At 41.3% G+C, this 25,481-nt stretch overlaps 1 protein-coding gene across 13 annotated transcripts in view; it reads left to right on the forward strand.

The window, feature by feature from the left end:
- LOC120563726 (membrane-associated guanylate kinase, WW and PDZ domain-containing protein 2-like) overlaps nt 1-25,481 on the forward strand; it is a 94,436-nt gene that overhangs the window by 26,870 nt on the left and 42,085 nt on the right. For 11 of the 13 annotated variants that reach the window (XM_039808091.1, XM_039808099.1, XM_039808100.1 and 8 more), the window contains exons 2-3: nt 1,412-1,528; nt 19,554-19,673. In XM_039808091.1, the coding sequence (XP_039664025.1) occupies nt 1,412-1,528; nt 19,554-19,673 (237 nt within the window). Of the gene's footprint in view, nt 1-35; nt 348-1,411; nt 1,529-18,381; nt 18,515-19,553; nt 19,674-25,481 lie in introns of those variants that run through there. The other 2 variants (XM_039808092.1, XM_039808098.1) reach the window with 2 other exon arrangements.

The following is a 25,481-nucleotide window of genomic DNA, read 5'->3' on the forward strand; positions in this document are numbered from 1 at the left end:
CCATCTTTCTCTGCACATATATCTGTGTGTGTTGGTGTGCATGTAAAAATATGTGTGTCGGTGTCTGTGCATGTCAAAAGATATGGCCTATGCCTAAATACATAGCTCTATGGTGTGATGTTTACCAATCTGAGAACTGCGACAGCCCTAATGATGTTAATCAAGATTTCATCCTGTTTCTTTGTTTTCTGGCCCTCTCCTCTCCTATCCTCTAGCTTTGCTGTTTGTGAAGCAATCCACAGTGCTTCACAGCCTCGCTAAAATGGTGTCAGTTTACATAAGATGTTATTCCAAAAGGATTCATTATTGCAATATCACAGTCCCCTGTGTCAGCAACACGCATACAGGTATCTGCACAGTCCATGCAGCATATAAAATGTCCTCTCTGACGGTATGCTGTATGTTCTCTTTGACGGGTAGGCACTGTATTAATCTGTACCGATCGGCCGAACGCTGTGAAGTCAAATTGGCAGGAGGTCGCTAGAATATGCATGAGTGAGAAGACATGCTTTTCGTTTGTAAATTCATGGCATGTAACCTCATCCCTCCCGCTGTCTGATGTGATAGTCTTGCATACCGAATGTTGTGTGGAGAATAAGTTCTCCTCCTCTCATCCTCCTGGGTTTGGGATGAAGGGAGGAGAAACAATTCATGGACATTATCATACAGTGTGTGTGCAGCACAAAATATGTTGGCCTGCTCTTAGTCCTCTGCCTTCACTTATGTTTCTCATTTATTTAACTGTGTTTCAGTTCAGTGACTTAATGAGGAGGAAGACATCTTGTACAGAAAATGAGCAGAGACAGGCAAAGAGGAGGTGGTGTGAGCTTCTGTCCTCTGTAGGCCTTTGTCACCTAACCTGCTGACACCGCACATTTAGCCCCAAGGGGATCACTGGTTTACACAATTACCATGATCTCTCTCTCTCTCTCTCCCTCTCTCTCTCTCTCCCTCTCTCTCTCTCTCTGTGTTGTTAAAGTTGTCCTCCTTTATGTCTTCTTAAGGAGGTGTTTCAACTATTTGTTGAAGCAATATAATGTTTGCACATAGAAAAATAAGTCAAGATAAAGGATTTATTTTTATAGCTGCACCATTCCATCAAACTAAAATATTCTAGACATTTCCCCCAAATTCAGTCTGACCTATTTGGTATCTTTGGAAACTTTGGGATCTCCACTAGAATTTAAATGTTATGTGGGTTTGAGCGATACTTGGCTGCAAAGGATGTGTCCTTCTATTTGTTTGCAATACAGTGTCACTTGCATCATGATTGATCTAGAACCAATCTTGAAACAAAAAACAATAAGATGTTTGGATATCACTCCAACAAAATGTCACTTGGCAGGCTTGTGTGGCGTGCCATTAAATCAAATGAAAGCAAGCTCTAATCTCTCTTTTCCTGTTTGTACAGGGGGGGTGGTTGACAAGGATTTGCGGCACTACCTCAACCTGCGTTTCTCCAAGGGCTCAGTGGACCACGACCATCAGCAGATCATCAGAGACAACCTCTACCTCCGCACCGTTCCCTGTGAGTCCTCATCACCTGCCTCTCTCCTTTCTTCTAGCCTCCATCACTCCCTCAATCTTTCATTCACTTCTCTTTGCTCTCCTCTGCGTCACTGTGTGTCTGTAATTGTCTTTGTATTGTCTTCCTCTCATTCTTAGATATCATTTCACTTTTAGTTCTCCCTCCTTGCCCTCGGGACGTTGCCCTCGTGTTTTTACATCACACGCACACGCTCTTCCTCTCCATCTCTCGCCGACTATTGCTCCTTCTTTTCCTTCAATCGTCCGGCTTCTGAGCTCTCAGCATACAGTTTTCCCGGCAACCACTACTCAACCACCTCTTAGTCACCGAGTCTTGCGTCGCCTTACGCCTTACTACACTAGACACATGCATACGCCACACATACAAAGATAACACGCCACTCTTGGCTGGATACATTAAGAAGATGTTTACATTAGGAAGATGTTTCCTTTATCTCTATATGATACATTTTACACAAATCCTCACACAGACACTTCATGTGGGTTGCATGTGGATGTGTGTGTCTGTGCTAACATTGTGTTAGCCGTGTGTTTGCCTGTTGCCTGTTGTGGGACAATGTCATTGCCGTGGTTGACATTGAGGGGATGCCGTCCCCAGCAGCTCCGCCTGCTGTCAATATACCAAGCAGCTCGTGAATCAGCTTCTCTGGAGACTGAAGCTGCTCTGATGCTTGACTCTGCAGTCTACACGTTAGGGGTGCATGATATATCGACTCAATATTGTTATCGCAATATATCACGTTGTGCAATATTATATTGAAAGGGGTTGCAGTATTTGCAATATATTGTGGAGCGCTGTGTCCCGTCCGTTGGCTGTGTGGCTTAGTTGTGTTCGATTTAGAGCCCGCTTGAAACGCTATAATGATCGTGTTTCATTGGCCAGTTACCGTGCCACTTGCACGTTAGTACACGTCAGCGCTCGGGTCCACTACGTGATAAGCCCTATGGAGCGTACCACGGGTGTGCATATTTCGACAGAGTGACAGTGTAAGTGAAGAAATAGATAGAGACAGCTAAACGGAACGAATCAGAAAAGCGAAAGAAAAGTTGTGTCCTGTCCTCTTAATTTATATATTTTATTCTGTACAACCAGTAAAACATGTCCTGTTCTGTTGACATGGTCGTTATTTAGTTATTCATGTTGTATCAGTCCAATATGACAGTCAGTTGAAATAAACCTTATTAAACATGTAAGAAAACTTGTTTTATTTGTTATGAATCTATTTTGATGCATTTTCCCATAACTTTTGTAATTTTACATATGTTTAAAAATATCGAAATTAATATCTATATCGCAATATCACATTTTGTCAATATCGTGCAACCCTACTACACGTTGTTCTTTTCATGCAGCATGTGGATCGTGGACTGTGATCTGTTTGTTGAAGGGCTTTGTACTCGCCTGACATGTTTCAGTATCCTCTGTTAATAACCCCAGTCATGCTGTCTGGGTGTTTTGAGTTGAAACAATCGGCCTTTAGGCTGTTTGTGAACGGACAGTTTCTGGTACGTAACCATGAGAAAACAGAGCTTGGATTTGACGTCAGTGATAGTTGTTTTTGCGTTGACTGAGCGCTTCCTACTATACTAGATGTCCCCTGCCGGTGTGTTGAGCCGCTGACACAGAAGCGATTGTTTAATACGCTCCCACAGCTGCACAGTTCCTGAGACTCTCTCTCCCTCTTTTTCCTCTCCTTCCTCCCTCCCTCTCTCCTGTCGTCTTTATCTCTTTGCTTTCACTCTTCGCTCTCTCTCTCATGTTCCCCCTGCCTCTCCCTCTGTCTCTGCCTCTTTAAATTTCTTTTGGTAACCACCTCACTCGATCACATTATCACCCCTTTAAATTTAACTCCAGGTGGCCCACTCTCCTTCTCCTTCTCTCTCCTTTTTCTACCTTTCTCAGCCTGTTGGCTGTGTAATAGTGCAGCGAAGGCAGACTGACAGGGTGACAACTGAGGTGATGAGGACTGGCTGAGATTCAACACTGCAGGTCCTCACAGACTTAAGCCCCGTCAGGACATGGGCCCCTTTTGGTAGCATGAACCATAGTTTTGTCACCACATTTCAATTATAGCCGCGATAATGGAAAGACAGTTATTCTGTAAGATGTCTGTGTGTGGTAATGACATCCCCATAATTAACTGCCTATCACTTAACAATGCTGATACAGTGTAATGAAGATTATAGAAATACCAACTCATAGACCTCCTGCAAGGCAGCTTTGATTCAGACACTGAATATTTGAATTACATTTAAAAACGTGATATTACACTGATTCCCCAAATTCGTCTTAATCTCACCGACCTGATTTAATTTGCTTTTGGTCAGCAGGTTATCTCTACTGCATATTACAATGTTACATAGACATTCGCTACAAGTTTTTCCTGGCAGTCTGAGACACACAGAAGCAGGCGTCGCTCAACCATCAGAGTGACACAGCATCAGACGACCAAAAAACAGTGATGATGGTCCTGAGTGCTGCACCACTCTTGCCCGGCGGGCTGTTTGTTGTTGTGGTTTGGAGCGTTAAAAAATCAGTGTTTTTCTCCCGTGTCTGCAGCGCTCTGACCATGCTGTCAGTGCGAGTCTGTCAGCTTGACAAGCAGACGCCACTCTGCATCACAACATGCTGTCACACTGAAGGACGTGTGTGTGTGTGTGTGTGTGTGTGTGTTCATATAGCTGTAAGACTCACATGCTGACATCAACTCCTGCATCCTGTTACATCACTTAGCTCAAGGATTAGCCGTTTTCCACTCCCCAAAAAATTAATCGAATATGATAATTTTCCGTCTGATATTAAGAACTTTATTCATGTTTGTATTGTTGGTTGTTGTTTGTACTATCTGCTTTGTGTTTGTAGGTGTCTTTTTCACATTCATTCACACTTCAACAAGCATACATGCCAAACACTAGTAGGACTGACACTTAGGTCTAAGGACATTCACATACGCATATTTTCTGTAAGATAGGGTTAACACTAATCACAGACTGATATGAAAAATAAAAGAGATAAACAAGATTGTGTAAGAGTGAATCAATCAAAAAATGTCAAGCAGAGAAGGATAATTTGGAAGAGATGTGAGTGGAATATAGGCATCACACTTTACAGGTTGAAACATTTTCTAAGATTGTCACAGTCTGTCTTACTTAAGCCTTTGAGATAAGAAATTTGCTGGCACCATTTCACTTCATTCACAGGGATCACTTGACCACTTCAGAAAATGAGTCTAAGCTTCTGCCTGAGCACCTGCTGTTGAGGAATTTAGAGAAGAGTTTTAGATGGTTCTGCTCTTTGCATAAGAACAGCGTGAGTGCCTCTTTGATATGAGTGTAGCTATGAGTGTAAGACAGCGAAATGGGGCTAAAGTAGTAAGAAGATCTGGGATATATACAGTAGGAAGCAGAGAGGAGGCAGTACAAACAGAAAGAGGGAGAGGGGGAAGATGATAGATGTGGACACGAGCAAAGAGACTGCGAGAAGATGGAAAAAGGGGAAAAGACAGGAGAAGAGGTAGTTAAGAAAAGGAGATCAGCAGGGGAGAGCTGGGGAGGGAAGAAGAGAGCGGACAGAGGATGGAAATTGAGAAGGCGAGAGTTGATGCAAGAGGATGGAGGGATGAGCAGAGTAAAGATGTAGGGAGTAAAAGGGCGGACGTGCACTAAATGGAGGTAGTGGGAGATATGAGGGAGCCTCGTAAGTCATTCCCCAGAGTACCATCTCCTCCCCTCCACACTACTCAGAGGCGTCAGTAAAAGGTTCTATAAATAGATTAAACAGTGAGCAGCACGTTTCTCTACTTAGATAGCCTATAAATACATGCAGCTTCTGTCACTTCACATCCGCTGCTCTGGACGCGTGCTGCCCCGCAGCTTTGCAGCCTCCGGCAGGGAATCCTCCTCTGGAGACTACAGAGAGGTTGATGAGGAACGTGGCCATGATGCTTAGGATAGTGATAGGGCTGACAGATGCTAAATATTAAAATAAATATTGATAGCAGTAATGAAGATGGCTATCATGATGATGGGAGAAGATTGGTGGAAAATAACACCTTTTAACCTTGATGCATGCTGGAGATTTTAATGCACAGTTCTGTCTATGACATGTATGCAGTTTACTTATGCAAATGCTAAAATACTTTTTGAATGGACCTTTGCAAAATTCTTCACGTAATTTTTTTAGTAGTGTAAGAGTGTATATGCATAATATATTAAAAAAGATAAAGGATAAAAAAAAGTGATAGAAACAAAAACTATGAATTCATATATTGTATAGTCATAACTTAAAAAGTATACTAAATACAGTATTGTATTAAGTATGCTTAATACAGAAGATCACAGATACAGGTTCACTTCATTTGGCCACAAGTTCTCACACCACGTTGTATATTCAGCACACCACTCTATGTGACCTGCAAAAGGTGATTACTCAACCCAAAAATTTAACTTATCTTTCAAATGTAAATAAATCCACCAATGAATAAATTGTCATTGAAACAAACGGTTCCTGTCATCATTGCCTAGACCAAGACAAAGTCAAAATGCAAAAGACATCTTGTCAAATGACATTGTCCTCTGAAAGTGTGATAGTTATGTACTGTCCAATTGCTAACATTGTATATTTAGGCAGCTGAATAGTATTGACGTCAGCCATGGCACACACTATACTTTCAACAGAACATGTATTTCTCATTATACACACTAGTTAACCGCAAATACATAAAGAAAGCTTGTACCGAAAAAAATACAGCAAAATAATCAGGAACTTCTGTAAAATATGTGTAAGAAAAAAGAAAATAGGCTGCATTCTCCAACCAGCCTCTGTCATACTTAGACCATGGTGGATTACATGGTCTATAATTGTTACCCATATTTAATATGATATTTCTCTGTGCCTTTGCCTTTATCTGGCTCTTCCTTGCCCTATGTGCCACCCTCTGCCTCTTCCTCTCCCCCTCACCATACCACCCTCTCTCTTATGCCCCTTCCTCTTGCACGGGCAGGCCTGTCCCTGTCTCTCTCCTGCATGCTCCATATACCACAGCTGAAAAATTCAGTCTTACCCTTGCAGTATACAGTAAATGTGTGTGAGAACTCATTGGTTACAGTATGAGTTTCACCTGTTAACTAAATTGGACAGCATTTGCATTTGGTTGCTAAATTATGAGGAAATTGAATTGTGCCCCATCTAGCCTAAGTCTATCCATCTGACAACTCTTACAACAATACCACATAACTATTATGTATCTACTCAATGTGTGAAAGGTTATTGTGATTGTTGGTTGCTCTATTTAGCATGTAGGGATTTACACAATTAACATGTGTATAATTGCATTTGAGAATAATATGATTCAATAGCAGATAAATGAAAACTATTTCAATCTGCAAGGCTTACTTAGTGCAGAGTTTTTTTGTGATTGTTGCAGGCAAAAATCCTTGATTATGCGGCATGTTTTCTTAAAAAATGTGATGGAATATGCGGGATATTTATGCAATTTTATGCGATAAAATTGCAGGAACTTGCAAAAAATGCGGGAACTTGCAAAAACTGCAGTTTGATGAAAAAGAGAAGAAAAGGTGATTCCCCCAACACCCTGCTTTTTTTAAACTTAATTTCCAAAAATAGTTTACAGATATTCAGTCATTGCAATAAGTAAACAAATAAGATACAAAAATATATACAAATAATATAATATTAAAGTAAAAATAAAAGTAATAGTCTAAACAGAGGGAAATAAAAGATACAAAAGAGACAGACTTTCAAAAATCGTTAATAATATAGACAGCAGAAGCACTTAAACAAAGAAATTTGAGTAGACATCAGATATTAAGATAGCTTTCTTATTGGATACCATCTTAAGAGACTCAAAGTACCGGTACATGTCAAATTCAACCTCTAACACCTGCTTTTCGATGATGTTCACGTCGCATAATTACGTCACTTCATAACGTTCCCATGGCAACAGGGGAAAATGGCTGCTCTTGTGTGAAGTAAACACAACATTTTTTTTCAACTTTCTGCTAAGATACAGTATATGTGACTTTTTTGCAACGAAAATGCGGGGATTATGAAATCATGCAAGCACCGCATATTTTGCGCGGAAATCGGCAATTTATGCGGCGAAAGTGCAGCATATTTGAAAAAATGCGGCCCCCGCATGAATATGTGGACTTTGGCTGATTATGCATTGAATTATGCGATCGCATAATCACGTTTTTCTGGAGGGACTGAATGTTCATATAAATACTCATATAGTTTGATAAAGTTTAAGTTTTAGTCATTCTGCGATCATGCCAAAGCGATTGAGAAAAGCTGTAAAAATGTACACTCAGAAGGACACTTACTATAAATAAAGGGACAAAGTCTGCACCTCCAAATGAACATTCAGTCCATTCATCTGTGATGATTCCTCAGCAGTGAGCTCCCAGATTCTCCCACCTTCATCTATGTTTAATTTTTAATTTTATTGGCTGAAAAAATATATATGATTTTTGCATCCAAAAATGTGTTCTGATATTTAACTAAGAATGTAGGTTCAGTTTTTTTAAATGTTTTTTGTAGTTGGAACACATTCACATTGGTTATCAACTGCTAAATCCTGTTTATAGATTGCTGATTGTATCATTTTTAGAGTAACTAATATGGATGTGCGTGGGCTTTAACCCTAAACAGGTACTGTGACTGATGGTGATGGGGGAGGAAGAGGAGTGATGGCAGTTATTTGAAGATGTTTGTCATGATGATTACAGTGAAGTTGGATGAGGTGATAGAGAATCAATTCATTTTGTGTGTGTGTGTGTGTGTTTGTGTTCCTGTGGCAACTTGATTGTATATCTGTAAGACATACTATATTTATGTTTGAATGTACATGTACAGTACGTATGTGTTTTTTTACCCTGACACATTGATTATTCTGTTTGTGTGTCGAGATTTAAAACGCTAAACTGATCAATAATGAGAGTGTTACACGCCATTCTCTATTGAGGTTGTGTATGCTTGCCTCTGGATGAGAGAGAGAGAGAGAAATATATCTCTCCTTAAAGGGGTGATTTGCCTGGGCTGGTTGACATGCTTTGATGTGGTTCTGTGCTCCCTGTAGTTTGATTGGCACACTGGATTAATGTTGTTCCACAGTTGAAAGAAACTGCAAGGGAATTATATGAATTTTATGAAATGAAAATAGCAAATATTTGAACGTGATTAATGAATTGGTTATGTTTGCAAAGTGCTTTCCATGTTAAGCTCTGGACATGTATTGTCTCATCTCTTTTCCTATGATCCTCTCACTCAGCAGCTAATCACAAAATAAGGTTCTCCTGAAGCCTTTTATATTTGTGTTCCTGTCTCTAGTTTTACCTCCTCACCCTCCTCACCTAGTGTCTCTGTCTGTGCTACTTCTAAGATCAGAGTAATGTGCAGTGATGAGCCAGGTGCTCAGCAAGCAGCTCGTCCTGTGATGGTCAGTAAGCTCTGACACCTCAGAGAGCTTGATTGTCTAATCTTTACCTCTCCACACACACACACACACACACACACACACACACACACACACACACACACACACACACACACACACACACACACACACACACACACACACACACACACACACACACACACACAGACCAGCTCTGTGTGTGTACATCCCCACTGTCGTCCTGTATCAGTCAGCTCTGCAGACTAATAAAGGTGCTTTTCAGCCTATCAGGGCTGATTTCCATCACCACAGGACGCACATCAGTACAGAAGTAATTTCTCAATGTCACCCAGGCACCAGCTCTGCCAGACACTGATCCACTGAGCAACACAGTTGTCTTTACAGCCGCTAGTGGACCTGACAGACAGACTTTACGGAAGAAACTCCACTCTCGATGCAGCGGTTTCTAAAAGGAATTAACTCTGTGCTTACCAGGTTTCATTTCTGTGGAGGAGTTTTCTGTTGACTGAATGTTTCATTCCCTTGTAAATCACTTCTTTTAGTTTATACTCAACAACATACCAGATGTGCTGAATTCAGTGGGGAAAAGTTTTAAATGATATACAAGAATTAGAAAATGTAGGGTTAATTCACCAGCAGATGGCATCTTGTTTAATTAACTAGTCTATTTACACCTGTTTAGCCAGGTACAGTTTGACAATTTCTGACACAGCTGCTACCATAATACCTGAGTTTTGATGCTGACACCAGAACAGGTCAGTGGATTACAGAGTATAAATTTTTCTAAGCACAAACAGAAAATTGAAAAAAAAAAAAATTTTTTTTTTTAAAAAAAATTTTCCATTTTTCCCTGTTATTTATTCAGAGGATCAGAAATTTAGAAAATTACAAAATTGCGTCTTGGCTCCAATTATTCATAATACTGCAATGATATTCTCTCCCTCGTTCCGCCTAGCTACATCCCGCCCCCCACTCGAAACCATCAGTTGCAAGCACCTCTGACCCCAAGTCATCAAATAATTTTTTATTTATTTTTTGGTCCATATTCAGTTAATGACCTGCATATTCCGCAAAGTAGAGTAAGAGAATACCATGGCAGTATTGAATAATTGGAGCTCAGACGTAGTTTTGTAATTTTCTCAATTTCTGATCCTCTGAATAAAAAACAGAAAATTGGAAAAAACTATTTTTTAATTTGTCAAGGTGGAAAAAAATAAAAAATTGGATATTTGAACTAATTTTTCTGTTTTTCCAAATGTCCGTTTGTGCTTAGAAAATTGAATTGATAAGCGTTACACTGACCAGAACACCTTTGTTTTTCAGTATATTTGCAGATTGCAAACACAGTGTGCAACAAAACCCTAGAAAGAAAATAAACCCAACTTCTGAGATGCAACAGTGTATACTATTGGCTTAACACAAACAATAACAGAAATATGGTTTAAAATCAGGCTACATCTAAACAAAGTAGGGCTGAAATAATCATCTTCAATATGAATTCATCTTTAGAGGGCTTTTTTATATAAATAATTGATTTAGCATTTAATGCAAGGAAAACTGTGTGAACAATTTCCCAGTTGACATCCTAAAATTGCTTGTTTAGTGTGAAACTCATCCTACAGAAAAAAAGCATCAATTACTCACATTTGAAAAACTGGAGTCAGTTAATATTGAAATGGTATTTTTAGTTTGAGAAAAGACCAAAATGATTAAAAACAATTGTCAACACTGTTGATTAATTTTCTGTCCATCAACTAATCAACCAACCAGCTAAACAGTTTAGCATGTGATTAAAGAATGAGTAAAGACTACTTGACAGTTTTCAGTGCTTGGTGCAACAGACACAATTCGTTCTGTACTGATGAAGTGATTGAAGTTTGATAAACAGCCCGGCACGTAATGCTGCAACCATTCCTTAATTTCTTGGCAAAAGTCAAATGAGAAGATTGAAACAGCCATCATGTTTGTACGGTAAATATAAATATGGAGCCAGTTAGTTTAGCTTAGCTTAGCATAAAGACTGCGAAAAGGGAAAATCCAATTGTAACATAATCCACCCAGCAGCACCTCTAAAGCTCACTAATTAACAAGTTAAACTTGTTTTTTAAATCTGTACAAAAAACAGGGTTATGTGCTGGGCTATTTCTTGGCCGAGACCAGTTACTTCCTGGAGTCTCTGTTGGTTGCCTGGCAACTGCTCAAGAAATAGTCCAGGATATAACCCAGTATACCACCAGAACATGTTATTCTTTTACTTTGTTTGGTTTGGTTGGATGGGTTAAACAAACAAGATATGTGTTAATTTGTGAGATTTTGGAGGTGCTGGTAGGCAGGTGTTGACCCCCTGGCAGAGTGCCATGGGCCCCAATTTGAGAATCACTGAGCTAAGCTAGCCAGCTGCTGGCTGTCTTATATTTCACGTACAGACATGAGCGTGGTATAGATCTTCTAATTTAAATCAAGACAAAAAAAGCAACTAAGCATATATCTCAAAACGATTTATTAAACAAGCAAATATAAATTAAAACAATTAATGGATTCAGGAGTTTTCTACTTCGTACACTAACTGGCTGTAATTAAACTACAGTAGATTACCAGATCTTTTTTGCAGTAGGATTTCATCTCAGCCCAGTCAGCCTTTAAAGCTTTAAAACTCATATGTATTATAGTGTGGTCTCTATGTGGAAAGTGTCCTGAGATAACTTCTATTATGATCATTTGACACTATAAATAAAACTGAATTAAATTGAATTATGTGTACACTGAACGACAGCATGTATCACAACAATCTGCTTTTAACTCTTAAGCTCGGTGTATCTATAACTGACCGGGCAGCCCAATCTCACATCCGTGCCGAGAGTGACATCCAAGTCCTGCAGTACTCCCAGCCTGCAGCCCCGTCAGAGTCAAACCTGTCAACTTAAACACAAGCTGAATTGCTCTGAGGCAGGGCTCCAGACTAACTTTTTTCACTAGGAGTACAGTGGCCCCCAACTGAAAATTTTAGGGGTGCAACCAGAAAATTTCAACATGCTGACCAAATATTCACATTTCTACTAATTTCCACTGTATTACTAATAAACCCTTTGTTAATAGAAATTACAATGTGCTGTTTCACATTTTATTGTGCACTTTTGAAGATGCAACATAAAAAGGTAAACTGACAGCACCATCGCTGTCATGACAGTACAAATATTTAAAAAATATACCAGTTCTAGTCTACAATTACAATGAATTCAACTTAAAATTTTAAATGCATTGTTTAGGCTACTAAACTAAAATAAAAAATAAAACCCCTCCCTCTCTCCTCTCAAACCCGTCCCTACAACCTTGAGTTGAATAATTATTAATTTCTCACTCACTGTAACTTGTATTCTTTATTCTTTTATTCTTGTATTTGTATATTATTCTTTTTTATTTTCATCATGACCGTTTTCAAATGCTCTTTACTGTTTCATGTAAAGCACTTTGAATTGCCTTGTTGCTGAAAGGTTCTGTAGAAATTATGCAGCCTTGCCTTACAGCGTCAGCCTGTCAGTCAGTCCCCAGGGCAGTTGTGCCTGCTTGTCAGGAAGTGTACATCAACAGCACCGCGACCGCTTTCGCCTCGCCGTCAAACGCTGTCTGCGTGAAGTTTTTAACAACTGTAACCACACTTGCAACCACTTTGTCGGCATTGCCGTGGCTAACTGTGACTTCAACAAAACTGCAGAGTCGTTTGCTCCGTCCGCACCTCTGTGTGTGTGTGTGTGTGTGTGTGTGTGTGTGTGTGCAAGCTCCACTCTCTGTCATATGCAGAGAGGACAGATAAGCTTGCGCTTACGAACTCTCAGGTACTGAAATTTCCGCGTTTAATGTGTAAAAAAAGGGGTAAATTAACTGGTCACACATGTGCGACTGGATGTAAAATTCAGTCGCACACTCTCAAATTCCGGTCGCAAAATGCGACCATTTGGTCGCAGTCTGGAGCCCTGCTCTGAGGTAACCAGGTGTGAGTCTCAGTAGCCAAATTGTGACAGTAATTGATGGATGAAGTGTGAGGAAGCACAGACCTACAGCTCTGCAGAGAGACTGGAACTAGTGAAATGGCTGTGTATGCAAAACGTCAGAGTGCCATATCTGACATAAATATTATTTTTCTACAGCTAATGTACGTTTGTAGATGTTGCGGCTTGTTACCATGGCAAGGCTGCATTGCCAGGCACTGACGTGTTGTGGTAGCAGACGCTTCTGTCAGAGTGTTGCCATGTTGCGTCGCTGCATCTGTAGCCTGGGCTTTGTAGTGTAAATAAGGATGACTGGGTGTGTGCTTGATCATACCTCTCCCATAGACCTGCTGTCACACTTCACATCTGCGAACCGAAGAAGGTAAAGGAAGAGGGAGGGTGAACAGTGAGAGTGAGACCACAGTGCGAGACGGAGCTTGAAGAAGAGACAAAAGAAGAGAGGGGATAACGAGGGGAAGAGGGAGTGGATTAAAACGACAGAGAGGGAGTAATGAGGACAAAGAGCACCAACAGAGAAACAAATGAAGGGAAGAGCAATGAGGTAAATTTGAAACAAGAGGGACGGGATAAAGAGAAAGGATAATAGAGGATGGTGAGGATGGCTGGATGGATATATTAGGTAGATAGATAGATAGATGCTAGACTGACACAGTAAAGGAATAATAAAGCAGCAGTGTGTGTGTGTGTGGTGTGAGAAACAAACTGTCAATCCTCACACACACCTCTGCTCTCTTGCTGCTGTGGTGCTCTGTGCTAAAAAGGATTCTGGGTAAACAAGTTAAGGGTTTTGAGGACAGTGTATTCTGTCTCTGTATTTTTTGTTTTTGTATGGTTGCAGGATTGTGCCTTGAAACCCAATGTTCCCTTTTATATTCCCCCTTGGGTAGTTTAAAATCAGATGAAACTTGTACGCCTGCACAGTCAGATTGAATAGGAAAGTTTTAATGTCTTGTGCATCATTTTATACACGTTTTCGTAGATTTTAGTATGAAAAATGGGAAATAGACACCTTGGGATTTGTGCTCAGCTGCACAAAATGCACATGTTGTGATGGATCTACCAAAGCATCCAGCATGGTTAAAGAGCTTTGACAAACTGCAACAAAAGACATGCATTCACAAGATAAATGTGTTTCTTTCCAACATGTGCAGCATTTTTAGATTTACATACATTAAGCCCAAAGAAACAGGTGTGCTATCAAATCTGTACCAGCGTGTTTGAATCCTCCTCATCCAGTCACGCTTGTTCATCTTTTTAGAGAATATTTAGTTAAGTTACTGTTAGATTTTGTGTTACCTCTGTCCCTGTAGCAAAGTCCCCCAAACTCCCAAAGCAGCCTGATGGCTCTGATGGATGATACGCTGAAACCAAGAGGGGGTTGTGAGACACACAACGCAATCCATATATCTGCGCATTGAGACGCAGAGCTGGAAGCTCAGGTGGGACCATGTGTATCCAGTTTTTCTCATCTGGGTTTGTTGCTCACTCCAATTAACGTACAATTGTTCAGTTATTACAACTACAAATACTGTGGAGTCATTTTTTTCAACAATGAATCTCAAAACTCTAGAGGACATAATGATACCTCTAGCTCTGTCTACACAGCTTAATTATTAACTATTAATATGACGCACACTTGGTTCCCCGCACCCTCACCTCCTCGTTCCCACACATACTCACTGAGACCGCCGAGACCATCTTCCCCCACGCTTTGTTATGAGAATCAGTCCATCGATAGTCTATTTTTAGCTCTGAATCTACCCCGCTCTGCTTCCCCCATTTGGTGACTTCCTGTCTAATTATACAAACATACGTATGAATTCATGTGCACATTCTCAAACTCACTCGCAGGCCTCTGTGGATGTACAGCAAGGTTAACCAATCATGCTTTTTCTCCTCTCAATGTCTCTCACTCTGTTGCTGCCTCTTTCTGTTTTTCTCTGCTTGCCACTCTTCTGCGACTTTATTATTTATCAAGGGTCTTTGTCCTCTTATCGTCTGACACCCAGCTGAGTTATTTCAGTATATCAGCTATTTTAGCTTTTCCTCCAAATGGAATATCCTTGTTATGTTTCTATGTAATCTCTTTCTCTTTTTACTCTCTCACACACACTCCCTCCAATGTGAATATATTCTGTAGCGCTCAGTCGTCATGGCTTGCGGCAGAGAATGTCTTCACCCCCTAAAGTGGCAGCTCCGAAGCTTTTCCATGCTATTATGAATCAAGTCATTTAAGCCATAAATCTCTATGGTGCTTATACTCCTACTCACAGCGTCACCTCTGAAAGGTTTGGCTACACTGGCAGATTGCAATGCAAAGACCATTTTTGGCTCACAGCCAACTTTATCCTTTATTAGCGAGAGCACGACATCCAATCAATAGTCAACAGCAGCAGTGCTTTTGGCTCAGGGGAAGCGTCGCTGCCTCCTCTCAGCGCACTGTGCTGCCATTTTTTTATTTGAGCACCTGTGCAGCTTGTCCTGCCTTGTTTAGCTCATTTATTAAAGCTCTGCTGAGGAGTTTGTGTGGCTATGTAAAAAAATATATAAAGAGAAAATCCACTTAACTGAAGAGATTCAAGCCCTTATCCACAAGGCTCTATAAATTATGGATTGTATTTGCATCATTTTTGGCTTCTACCTGAGAGTTTTTGAGAACAAGAAAAAGGAAGTTGGTTAGGTAAAGATAGATATAGAGAGAGAACGGTAGCAATGGGGGCAAAAGGAACGGAGTATGGATTTTGGTGGGGACAGTGTTCGTTTTAATAAAAAAGGCATTCACAGTTACTTAGTGGGTGTTGCTAAGGTGAAGGCAGGAGTAAGAGAAAACAAGTAATGTGCTAAGCCGCTATAAGTAAAAATGTGTGAAAAAGAACAGTCAACCTATCTGCCTATCTCCAGGCCAGATAATCGATCAATATTCCCAGCTCAGATCCAACAAGATGCTTTCTCTCCCTCTCTTTCTCTCAGCTCTGTTGGTGTGTCCAGGGAAGGAAGCTGTGGGAGAAGGCCATTGGCAGGTCATCAGTATTCCAGCAGGCTCTGCCTACTCTGGTGTGGGCAGCAGAATAATTTCATTCTGATCTTACAGATCAATAGCTGTACCCAGCGGAAGGCGACCAGCCCCACCTGGCTGGCTGAGCTGCAGCAGTATTCAGAGTAGCACTACACATGCGATAGATGGTCCTCTTTAGGACCATTTCTTTAGTTTAACATGCAGTGTAGTTCATGGAGTGGGCCCAATGGTGCTGCTCTGTGTTCACATTGTATTTGTTTTAGTCAATGTAAGATGATATTATCTTTAAGTGTTGTGGAACTCAATGGACCGTTTTCACAGCAGACATTTTGACTTGTCATTGTAGGAAAAGCACAGCTGAAATTGATAACTTTAACGATGGCTCAATTCCATCAAGTGTCCCAGTAAGCTATTTCAGTGAGTCAGCATGCACAATATCAGGGCCTCTCCTAAGTGGAATGCAGCCATCAGTAATGGTTTTGAATACACCTGTGCTTTTCCTACTATGACATGTCAACATGTCTGCCGTGAAAAAGGTCTATAGCAATATCTTTGCAAAGCTTATGATGCAAAATGTTTGAATAGCCTGAGTCAGAGAAGTGATGAGTCAACTGAGGGGGTGTTGAAGATATTTATTACTCCTTATGATATAATGAAATCTAATATATCAACACACAAACTAAAGTCTCAAACTTCACCATGGAGTTAAATCAATACTTCTGAAACTGGTAAAAAAAGAATTTTTTTTACTTCCCAGTTAGCATTGTATTCAAGGGATGTTGTGTTCGGGTGCCTTTCAGGGACTTGACTAAACAAGTAAAAACTTACATATTTGCAGGGTGTGGACACCCTGCATTATGTAATGCATTAAAACAATAGCCTATATATTTTGGAAGTGTTGATTAACATCCATTGAGGCAGCAGTTTAGGTGTTAACTGGGCTATACACACATTGATTTACAGTTTGTTTTTCTTCTAAAGAATGAGTGGACATGCACTCCGTTATACATAGCCCATATAAAAAGTGCTTTATTCGAATACACCAATTACATTATAAAATAAGTAAAAAATTGTCAAATATTTATTGAGGTGTAATACATTATTTGACGTCTAAAGATAAAAAATTTAATATTTCATTATTGATTAATCTGCCGATTATTTCTTTCGATTTATTGTTTGGTCTCTGAAATTGATGATTTAAACGATTAATTATCAAAAAAATATATATATTTTTCTGTTGATCGACTTCTCGATTAATCAATGATTGTTTTATCGTTTTCATCCAGCTTGTTACAGCTAACATAATAAAAACATTGCCAGCTGTCTAGCATTTTTTGTTTTTGGTGGTGTGGACTAACAGTCATTTTGTAAACATGTCCAAGGCTGCCAAATATTACTACTACTACTACTACTACTTTACAGATCAGAAACACAGCCCATCTGTAGGATTAATACTTTTGCATTTGTGTACAAAAACAATCTCTGCAGCGTTAGAGATGTTACAAAATGAGAAGTGAGAGATACTAAAATATTAAACCGCCCAGTTATCACATGGGACACATAGTTACCTCACCTGTCTGACAGCAGTGTAAAGCAATTTAATCAACAATGTGGTCATGTTGTGCAGTAGGCCTATATGTATAGCCCTTATACAGTAAGCATTGCCCCATTCACAAATCAACTGGTTCAAGATCAGAGTTGGAATGCATCGAAAAAAGTGGATGGTGGCACGCACACACACACACACACACACACACACACACACACACACACACACACACACACACACTCTCTCTCTTTGTCCCACAGGCATACCTGTGGTGTTTTGGATTAACAGTGTCCTACTGAGCTGGAAATTGGATTACTGTTGACACAGTGGGTACTTTACCACCATTTAGAGCCACAACGACACACAGTCGAGAACACACGTAAACACACACTGACAGAGATATAGCGTAAGGATTATGTCATCATATCTTGCGAGCGCGATAAAACATGCTCACGAGCAAATTATATAATTTCACATGCGCAGATATTACTCTTTGCGCAAGGATTTACGGACATTTCAACACATCCTAACAACAGAACAGATGAGAGACACTTATACACTCCTTTAGTTACGGTGCTGTCTTGCGCTATATTGTTAATAAAGACAGAAAATATATACTGTATATGTAACGTATACTCCGGGCTTCCTGAACGATAGCTGTCAATCAAGGTAAACCAAGGAAGTCCGTGTGGATGAGATTGCTACGAAATATGACATAATCCTGACGCTATACAGAGATTAGTACAAACAAACACGTGTTGGACAGCTTTACAGACAGACTATAGATGTCTGATGGTCTGGTTTCACTTCTTTCTGACTCAGGTGTTTCTAAGCTGCCATCTCTGCTCCCAGCGGTGAAGTAAATACAGCAGTGAATGTTCAGTAGATGCTGTACAGGAGCAAAGTGGTGACAGATGATCAATGGAGATCTAATGATTAAAATATCACACTCTGGGTGAGTTGGAGGATCCTGCACTCCACGAGATGACTAACCCCCTACTCACTCAGTGTTTGCACATGTGTGTGCAAAATGTATCTACAACACATCCACCACCTGCTGTTTTAATCTCCCACAGCTCACACTTCAATTGCTGTATGATACTAGTAAGTGTTTTTTTTACCTGCCATTAATACCAGAGCACATGTAGTGTGTTTTTGGCTTTCCACAGCCTTGTCAGATCTGCAGAACGCTTCCTCAGACCTGCACTCTTCATTCTGGCAAGGAGAATCTGGTCGAAGACATGGCCGGATCAATCCAACTTAGCTTTTAACATGTGAGTTCTGTGCTCTGAGAGTGGACTCCCTCTCCAGGCCTGGCCAACCGCTGTTTTCAGGCATGATCAATGGAGAGCAGGAATGAACACCAGCGAGCCTAAGCTGAAAGTCCAGTTGGCAGAGACACAAACGCAGCACCTCATTAAACTCAAAATTCCCATGGCTGCCATCACACAGCCGAGCCTCGGCGGCGCAGCTCTGATGGAGAGCTCTAGAGCGTTGATGTAGGAAGGCTCTAATTGCAACGTGGTGATGTGGTGCCTCTGTATTCTTGCTGTTCCAGCAATAGTCCAGTCGGCACTGTATTGTATGCTGTGTAAGGAGGTTTGAGTTATGCTTGGTAAAAGTGCCATATTGATTAGCTCATTACTAAAACAGCACCGGATTGGCTTGTAGGGACTGAATAACGGCAGTTTGCTGTTTGAGCATGCTTTTCCCATCTCCCCTCGCTGTCACTCACACATAATTGTGTGAATGGATTTGGCTATCACAAGAGATGACTCCTCATTCAGCCTCTTCTGTTCCGTTTCCTTTCCCCTCCCACTTCCTCTGATACACTTAGTAGCCTCAAATCTGTCCTCTTTTTCTGTCCAGCCCTTTTTCTGGGCTCTTTCTCTGCCTTCCTGCCTTTTCTTCTCAAGTGCCCTATTTGGCTCTGATGACCCCTCTCTCTCTCTCGCTCTCTCTCTCTCTCTCTCTTTTTCTCTCTCTTTCTTCAGGTACCACCAGGCAGCCTAAGGAGGGGGAGGTGCCGGGGGTGGACTACAACTTTGTGAGTGTGGAGCGTTTTATGGAACTGGAGCAAAGTGGAGCCCTGCTAGAGAGTGGAACCTATGAAGGTGAGTTTTTGGGAGCGCTGTGGCTGCTTTGCAGGAAATACTTTGCATCTGCGAGACAAGTACGGGTGCTTGTGGAGCAGAAATGGGAACAAATGTTCCAGTGGAGCTATTTTACTGTTTGTTTTTTAACTAATCTGCATTTTATGCAGCTCTGTAGATATCTTCACTTGATGGATCAGGTGTGTCAGGCTCTTACACACAGCTTAAAGATCCCTCATGTGTTTTTCGTCATTTTTATGTCCCCTAAAATGCCTGACCTTGACTATATTGACTTGTAGGGGTGGGGAATCGAAAATCTTATGTATTGGGATTTTGTTTTGCAACGAGTTTAAAATGGATTATTTTCCCTAGAATCAATGTTTGTTTGTTTTTTGTTTTTTTTACCAATGGTTCACATCAATATTTTCTGTTTATATGGTTCCGCCGACAGCGACTACATCATAAGCGAAAGCAGAAAAACCAGAAAATCCATGTTACAGTGGGGCAAAAAAGTATTTAGTCAGCCACCAATTGTGCAAGTTCTTCCACTTAAAAAGATGAGAGAGGCCTGTAATTTTCATCATAGGTACACTTCAACTATGAGAGACAAAATGAGAAAAAAAAAAAATCCAGAAAATCACATTGTAGGATTTTTAATGAATTAATTGGTAAATTCCTCGGTAAAATAAGTATTTGGTCACCTACAAACAAGCAAGATTTCTGGCTCTCACAGACCTGGAACTTCTTCTTTAAGAGGCTCCTCTGTCCTCCACTCGTTACTGTATTAATGGCAACTGTTTGAACTTGTTATCAGTATAATAGACACCTGTCCACAACCTCAAACAGTCACACTCCAAACTCCACTATGGCCAAGACCAAAGAGCTGTCAATGGACACCAGAAACAAAATTGTAGACCTGCACCAGGCTGGGAAGACTGAATCTGCAATAGGTAAGCAACTTGGTGTGAAGAAATCAACTGTGGGAGCAATTATTAGAAAATGGAAGACATACAAGACCACAGATAATCTCCCTCGATCTGGGGCTCCACGCAAGATCTCACCCCGTGGGGTCAAATTGACCACAAGAACGGTGAGCAAAAATCCCAGAACCACACGGGGGGACCTAGTGAATAACTTGCAGAGAGCTGAGACCAATGTAACAAAGGCTACCATCAGTAACACACTACGCCGCCAGGGACTCAAATCCTGCAGTGCCAGACGTGTGCCCCTGCTTAAGCCAGTACATGTCCAGGCCCATCTGAAGTTTGCTAGAGAGCATTTGGATGATCCAGAAGAGGATTGGGAGAATGTCATATGGTCAGATGAAACCAGAATAGAACTTTTTGGTAAAAACTCAACTCGTTGTGTTTGGAGGAGAGAGAATGCTGAGTTGCATCCAAAGAACACCATACCTACTGTGAAGCATGGGGGTGGAAACATCATGCTTTGGGGCTGTTTTTCTGCAAAGGGACCAGGACGACTGATCCGTGTAAAGGAAAGAATGAATGGGGCCATGTATCGTGAGATTTTGGGTGAAAACCTCCTTCCATCAGCAAGGGCATTGAAGATGAAACGTGGCTGGGTCTTTCAGCATGACAATGATCCCAAACACACCGCCCGGGCAACGAAGGAGTGGCTTCGTAAGAAGCATTTCAAGGTCCTGGAGTGGTCTAGCCAGTCTCCAGATCTCAACCCCATAGAAAATCTTTGGAGGGAGATGAAAGTCCGTGTTGCCCAGCGACAGCCCCAAAACATCACTGCTCTAGAGGTGTGAAAACCTTGTGAAGACTTACAGAAAACGTTTGACCTCTGTCATTGCCAACAAAGGGTATATAACAAAGTATTGAGATGAACTTTTGTTATTGACCAAATACTTATTTTCCACCATAATTTGCAAATAAATTGGATGGATTTTTTTTTTCTCATTTTGTCTCTCATAGTTGAAGTGTACCTATGATGAAAATTACAGGCCTCTCATCTTTTTAAGTCGGAGAACTTGCACAATTGGTGGCTGACTAAATACTTTTTTGCCCCACTGTATGTACTTCTTTACAAATTAAATAAATGTCAGACTGACTGACATGTGATGCGCATTATTTTTAGAAAACAATTAGTTTTTAGAAATGGCTCATGATATATTGTCTCTAGAAGTATATTATTCAACATTTGTTTTTTGTTAAAGAAACTCGTAATACTCAATACTATCGAATCGCAATACTTCTAGTATCGCAATAAATGAAAATCACAAGACAAATCGAATCGGCACCCATGTATTGCGAAAGACTCAAATCGGGACAAAAGCATATTGTCCCAGCCCTACTGACTTGTATCAGTGCAAAGTTTGTCACTAGAAGGGTGTTTTCACATTCCTCTGAAGGGGAAGATGTCTGTGCGCTTCTGTATAGTATAGTATAGAGAGCCAAAGTCACGCCCCTTCCGGTGGACCTCATGGGACCTTAACTCGGAAAAAATATGAATGGTAGTGAACGGGGAGAGGCAAATTATTTTTTGATCCCATTTGAATTGGGCCATGGATCGACTACTTCTCAGTCCCTCCTCCCTTTCTGCTGCAGCCCAAACCGTCTCCTAAGCCCCTCCCCCCCACACAACGGAGTTTGACAGAACTGCTGGCATGTCAGACAGACAACATGTTCAATAACTAAAACACCAACACAACGTTAACTTTACTCACAAACAGTAAAACGATGCTAACTAGCAGGCTAGCGTTAGCCATTTCAGCATCATATCAGACCGACCACTGTGCTAACGTTACTGTCATCCTCACCAACGTAGCTTTGTGGACTTTTGACTACTAATAACCACGTGAAAGATAAATCACTCATGGTAATTATGTTACCTGTTGAGAGGAAATGTGGCTACATCTGCATCGTTCTTCAGATCTTTAAAATCCTGCAGCCACGCCACCTCTGAAAAGCCACTCCATTATTCACGGAGTTTTGGAAAACTTTTCTGCAGCTTGTGCGCGGGGAGGGGGGAGGGGAGAACGCTATATATGCGTGTGCCTGAGCAGTGATTGACAGGCAGATAGACCACCCCTGTGGCCCTGATTGGAGAAAATCAACCGGGAGTGGTGGAATTTTGCCAATGGCACTACAGGCTGTAGGAGGTGCCAGAGGAGCTGTCTTTTTTTTTTTTTTTTTTCATGTAGTTCTACTGCACGGTGGTGCGGTGGTTAGCACTGTCGCCTCACAGCAAGAAGGTTGTGGGTTCGTACCCCGGTTGGCCCGGCCTTTCTGTGTGGAGTTTGCATGTTCTCCCCGTGTCTGTGTGGGTTCTCTCCGGGTACTCTGGCTTCCTCCCGCCGACCAAAGACATGTGGGCTAGGTTTATTGGTGTCCCTAAATTGTCCGTAGGTGTGCATGTGTGAGTGAGTGGTTGTTCGTCTATGTGTGGCCCTGCGATGGACTGGCGACCTGTCCGGGGTGTACCCCGCCTTTCGCTTATGCTGGGATTGGCTCCAGCCCCCCCACGACCCTGTGCGCGGGATAAGTGGTTGACGATGGATGGATGGATGTAGTTCTACTGGAACATAGGGTCAGTTTCAGCAAATATGACAGAAAGTTAGTTTTATAAGACTTACCTACTGCATCTTTAACCATTCTGATCGACTGCTAGTCATCAATTTTGGTGCACAACAGATTGAACAGACTCAGATGAGGAAGATTCAGATAGGACGCCAAAACTGTCGCTGGTGCTCTGGCACTTCCACCTCCCGTCTGAACCCGGCGTGAGGCTCAAACATCTATGACTGATAAGGCCAGATCCAGAATTTCTCAATGAGGGAGAAAGAGTAGATTTTTACTTTTTATGTGGGAAACCCACAAAATAAAACAAAACAAAACAAAATATGAATCATAGCAGAGTGTTTTTCCATACGTTAAAACGTGTCTGGAGGAGGACTTTAAGTAAACAAAATGAGTCTTTTGCGCCGAGTCATGTATTCGATTTTTTTTTCTTTTTATTTCTTTATTTAAAAGGGACAATGCACATTCATCAACATGAGTACAGAGTCCAACATGTAAATGTGCCAGATTTAGCCACACAGGCTAATTTTCACCCGCAGTCCCTAGCAGGTTGATGAAATTACAGCTTCCTCTGGTTGTTGAACGGATGGATGACTACTTCTGTGTGTGTGTGTGTGTGTGTGTGTGTGTGTGTGTGTGTGTGCGCGGCGTGCGTGTGTGTGTATGTGTGTGTGTGTGTCTGTCTGTCTGTCATACTGTCTGTCTGTCTGTCTGTGTATATATGTGTATGTCTGTGTGTCTGTCTGTCTGTGTATCTGTGTGTATGTCTGTGTGTCTGTCTGTGTGTGTATCTGTGTGTGTCTGTGTGTGCTGGATGAATGCCATTTCCAAGTCATGTCAAGTCTGTGCATCTGCTTTGCTACAGTGTCAGGGATACCTCTGCAGACAGGAGATTTGCTGGTTCATTTGCCCAGTAGCGATTTTTGTGAGCATGTGCGGCTGAACACATGCATGCAAAGGATGTGTGTGTGTGTGTGTGTGTGTGTGTGTGTGTGTGTGTGTGTGTGTGTGTGTGTGTGTGTGTGTGTGTGTGTGTGTATGTGTGGTATGAGCACATGTATGCTTGTGTGTTGTGTGTGTGTGTGTGTGTGTGTGTTCCCTTTTTTACATGTTCCTTTCATAACTGTGTGTGTTTCATGTTTACAGTGTATGTTTCCCTTAACGCAGAGTTTACTAATGCCCACTTGGGGAAGCTGTCTCTTTCTGGGTGGCTGCTCTGGATGTGCTGCAACTCATTTTGTAATGCATATTAAAATAAGAGAGAGGAGAAGAAGGAATGGGGGTAAAGACAGCAAAAACAGGGACAAAGATTTAGACGGCAGTGAAGCAGGCCAAAATCAGATATGGCGTATCATCAGAAAACTCTTAAAGGTAATTGTAATGCGTGTGATTATGTGTATGCGAGTGTGTGCAAGGCTTGGCACACATAACAGCTTATGTATGTGATGATGTGAGATGAGTCACAGCTGAAGGTGGATATTGAACAGTGCATAAAGCCAAGATGCTTCAGGCAAAACCAGACGCATTCAGGATCAGGGGAACATTGCGTTTTTAAAACCAGTGTGGTACATAAGGATGAACGCTGGCCTAAACTTATCTCAGTATGCTTTATGTTCTGCAGAGCAGTTTTTCAGGTTGTCCTTAAGCTTTCACAGGTGGGCACTTGCTGCCTATGCACTTTCATACTCATGTCTTTGTTTACATGCACCCGTGTGTACACATTTATATTTTGTTATGATGTGATAAATCTGTTTGGTGGCCAGCAGGGTAAGTGTACTTATTGAGGAAGTGGCTGGGATAGAACCCTTGCTAATATCTATCCACCTCCTGCTGGGATGAAAGTAAACTGATGTCTGTGGACTCTTTTCTGCTGATCCTGCTATTGTCCTTTTTTTTTTTATTGCTGCCTCCTTCCCTCTTTGCTCAGCTGTTGTTCTCCTCCCATTCACCCACGACGCTACCATTGACCATTTCACCCATTCTAGCAGTTCATCCAGTAAGCAGCCCGAGGAAAGCTTTGAGTGAAAGCTTCTCAACCAATCAGCGGCTTCTACCCCACGTGTGGACTATTAAGCCTGCCCACAGGCTGCATCGTCACCAGCAAGTGATCCAATGAAATGAATGACATTTGCGTGCAAGCTTTTCAAGCAAGCTCAATGAGACAGACACAGACTATAGCTATTAGCTAGCTAATATGAAACGCAAAGCAAAGCAGCTTGTTTGCATTTAAATTCAGCAAGAAACGCTCCGAGGAGAAGGAGGAGGAAACTCCTGCCATTTTAAG

The sequence above is a fragment of the Perca fluviatilis genome, chromosome 8, assembly GCF_010015445.1.
Source record: "Perca fluviatilis chromosome 8, GENO_Pfluv_1.0, whole genome shotgun sequence".
NCBI classification, from domain to species: domain Eukaryota; kingdom Metazoa; phylum Chordata; class Actinopteri; order Perciformes; family Percidae; genus Perca; species Perca fluviatilis.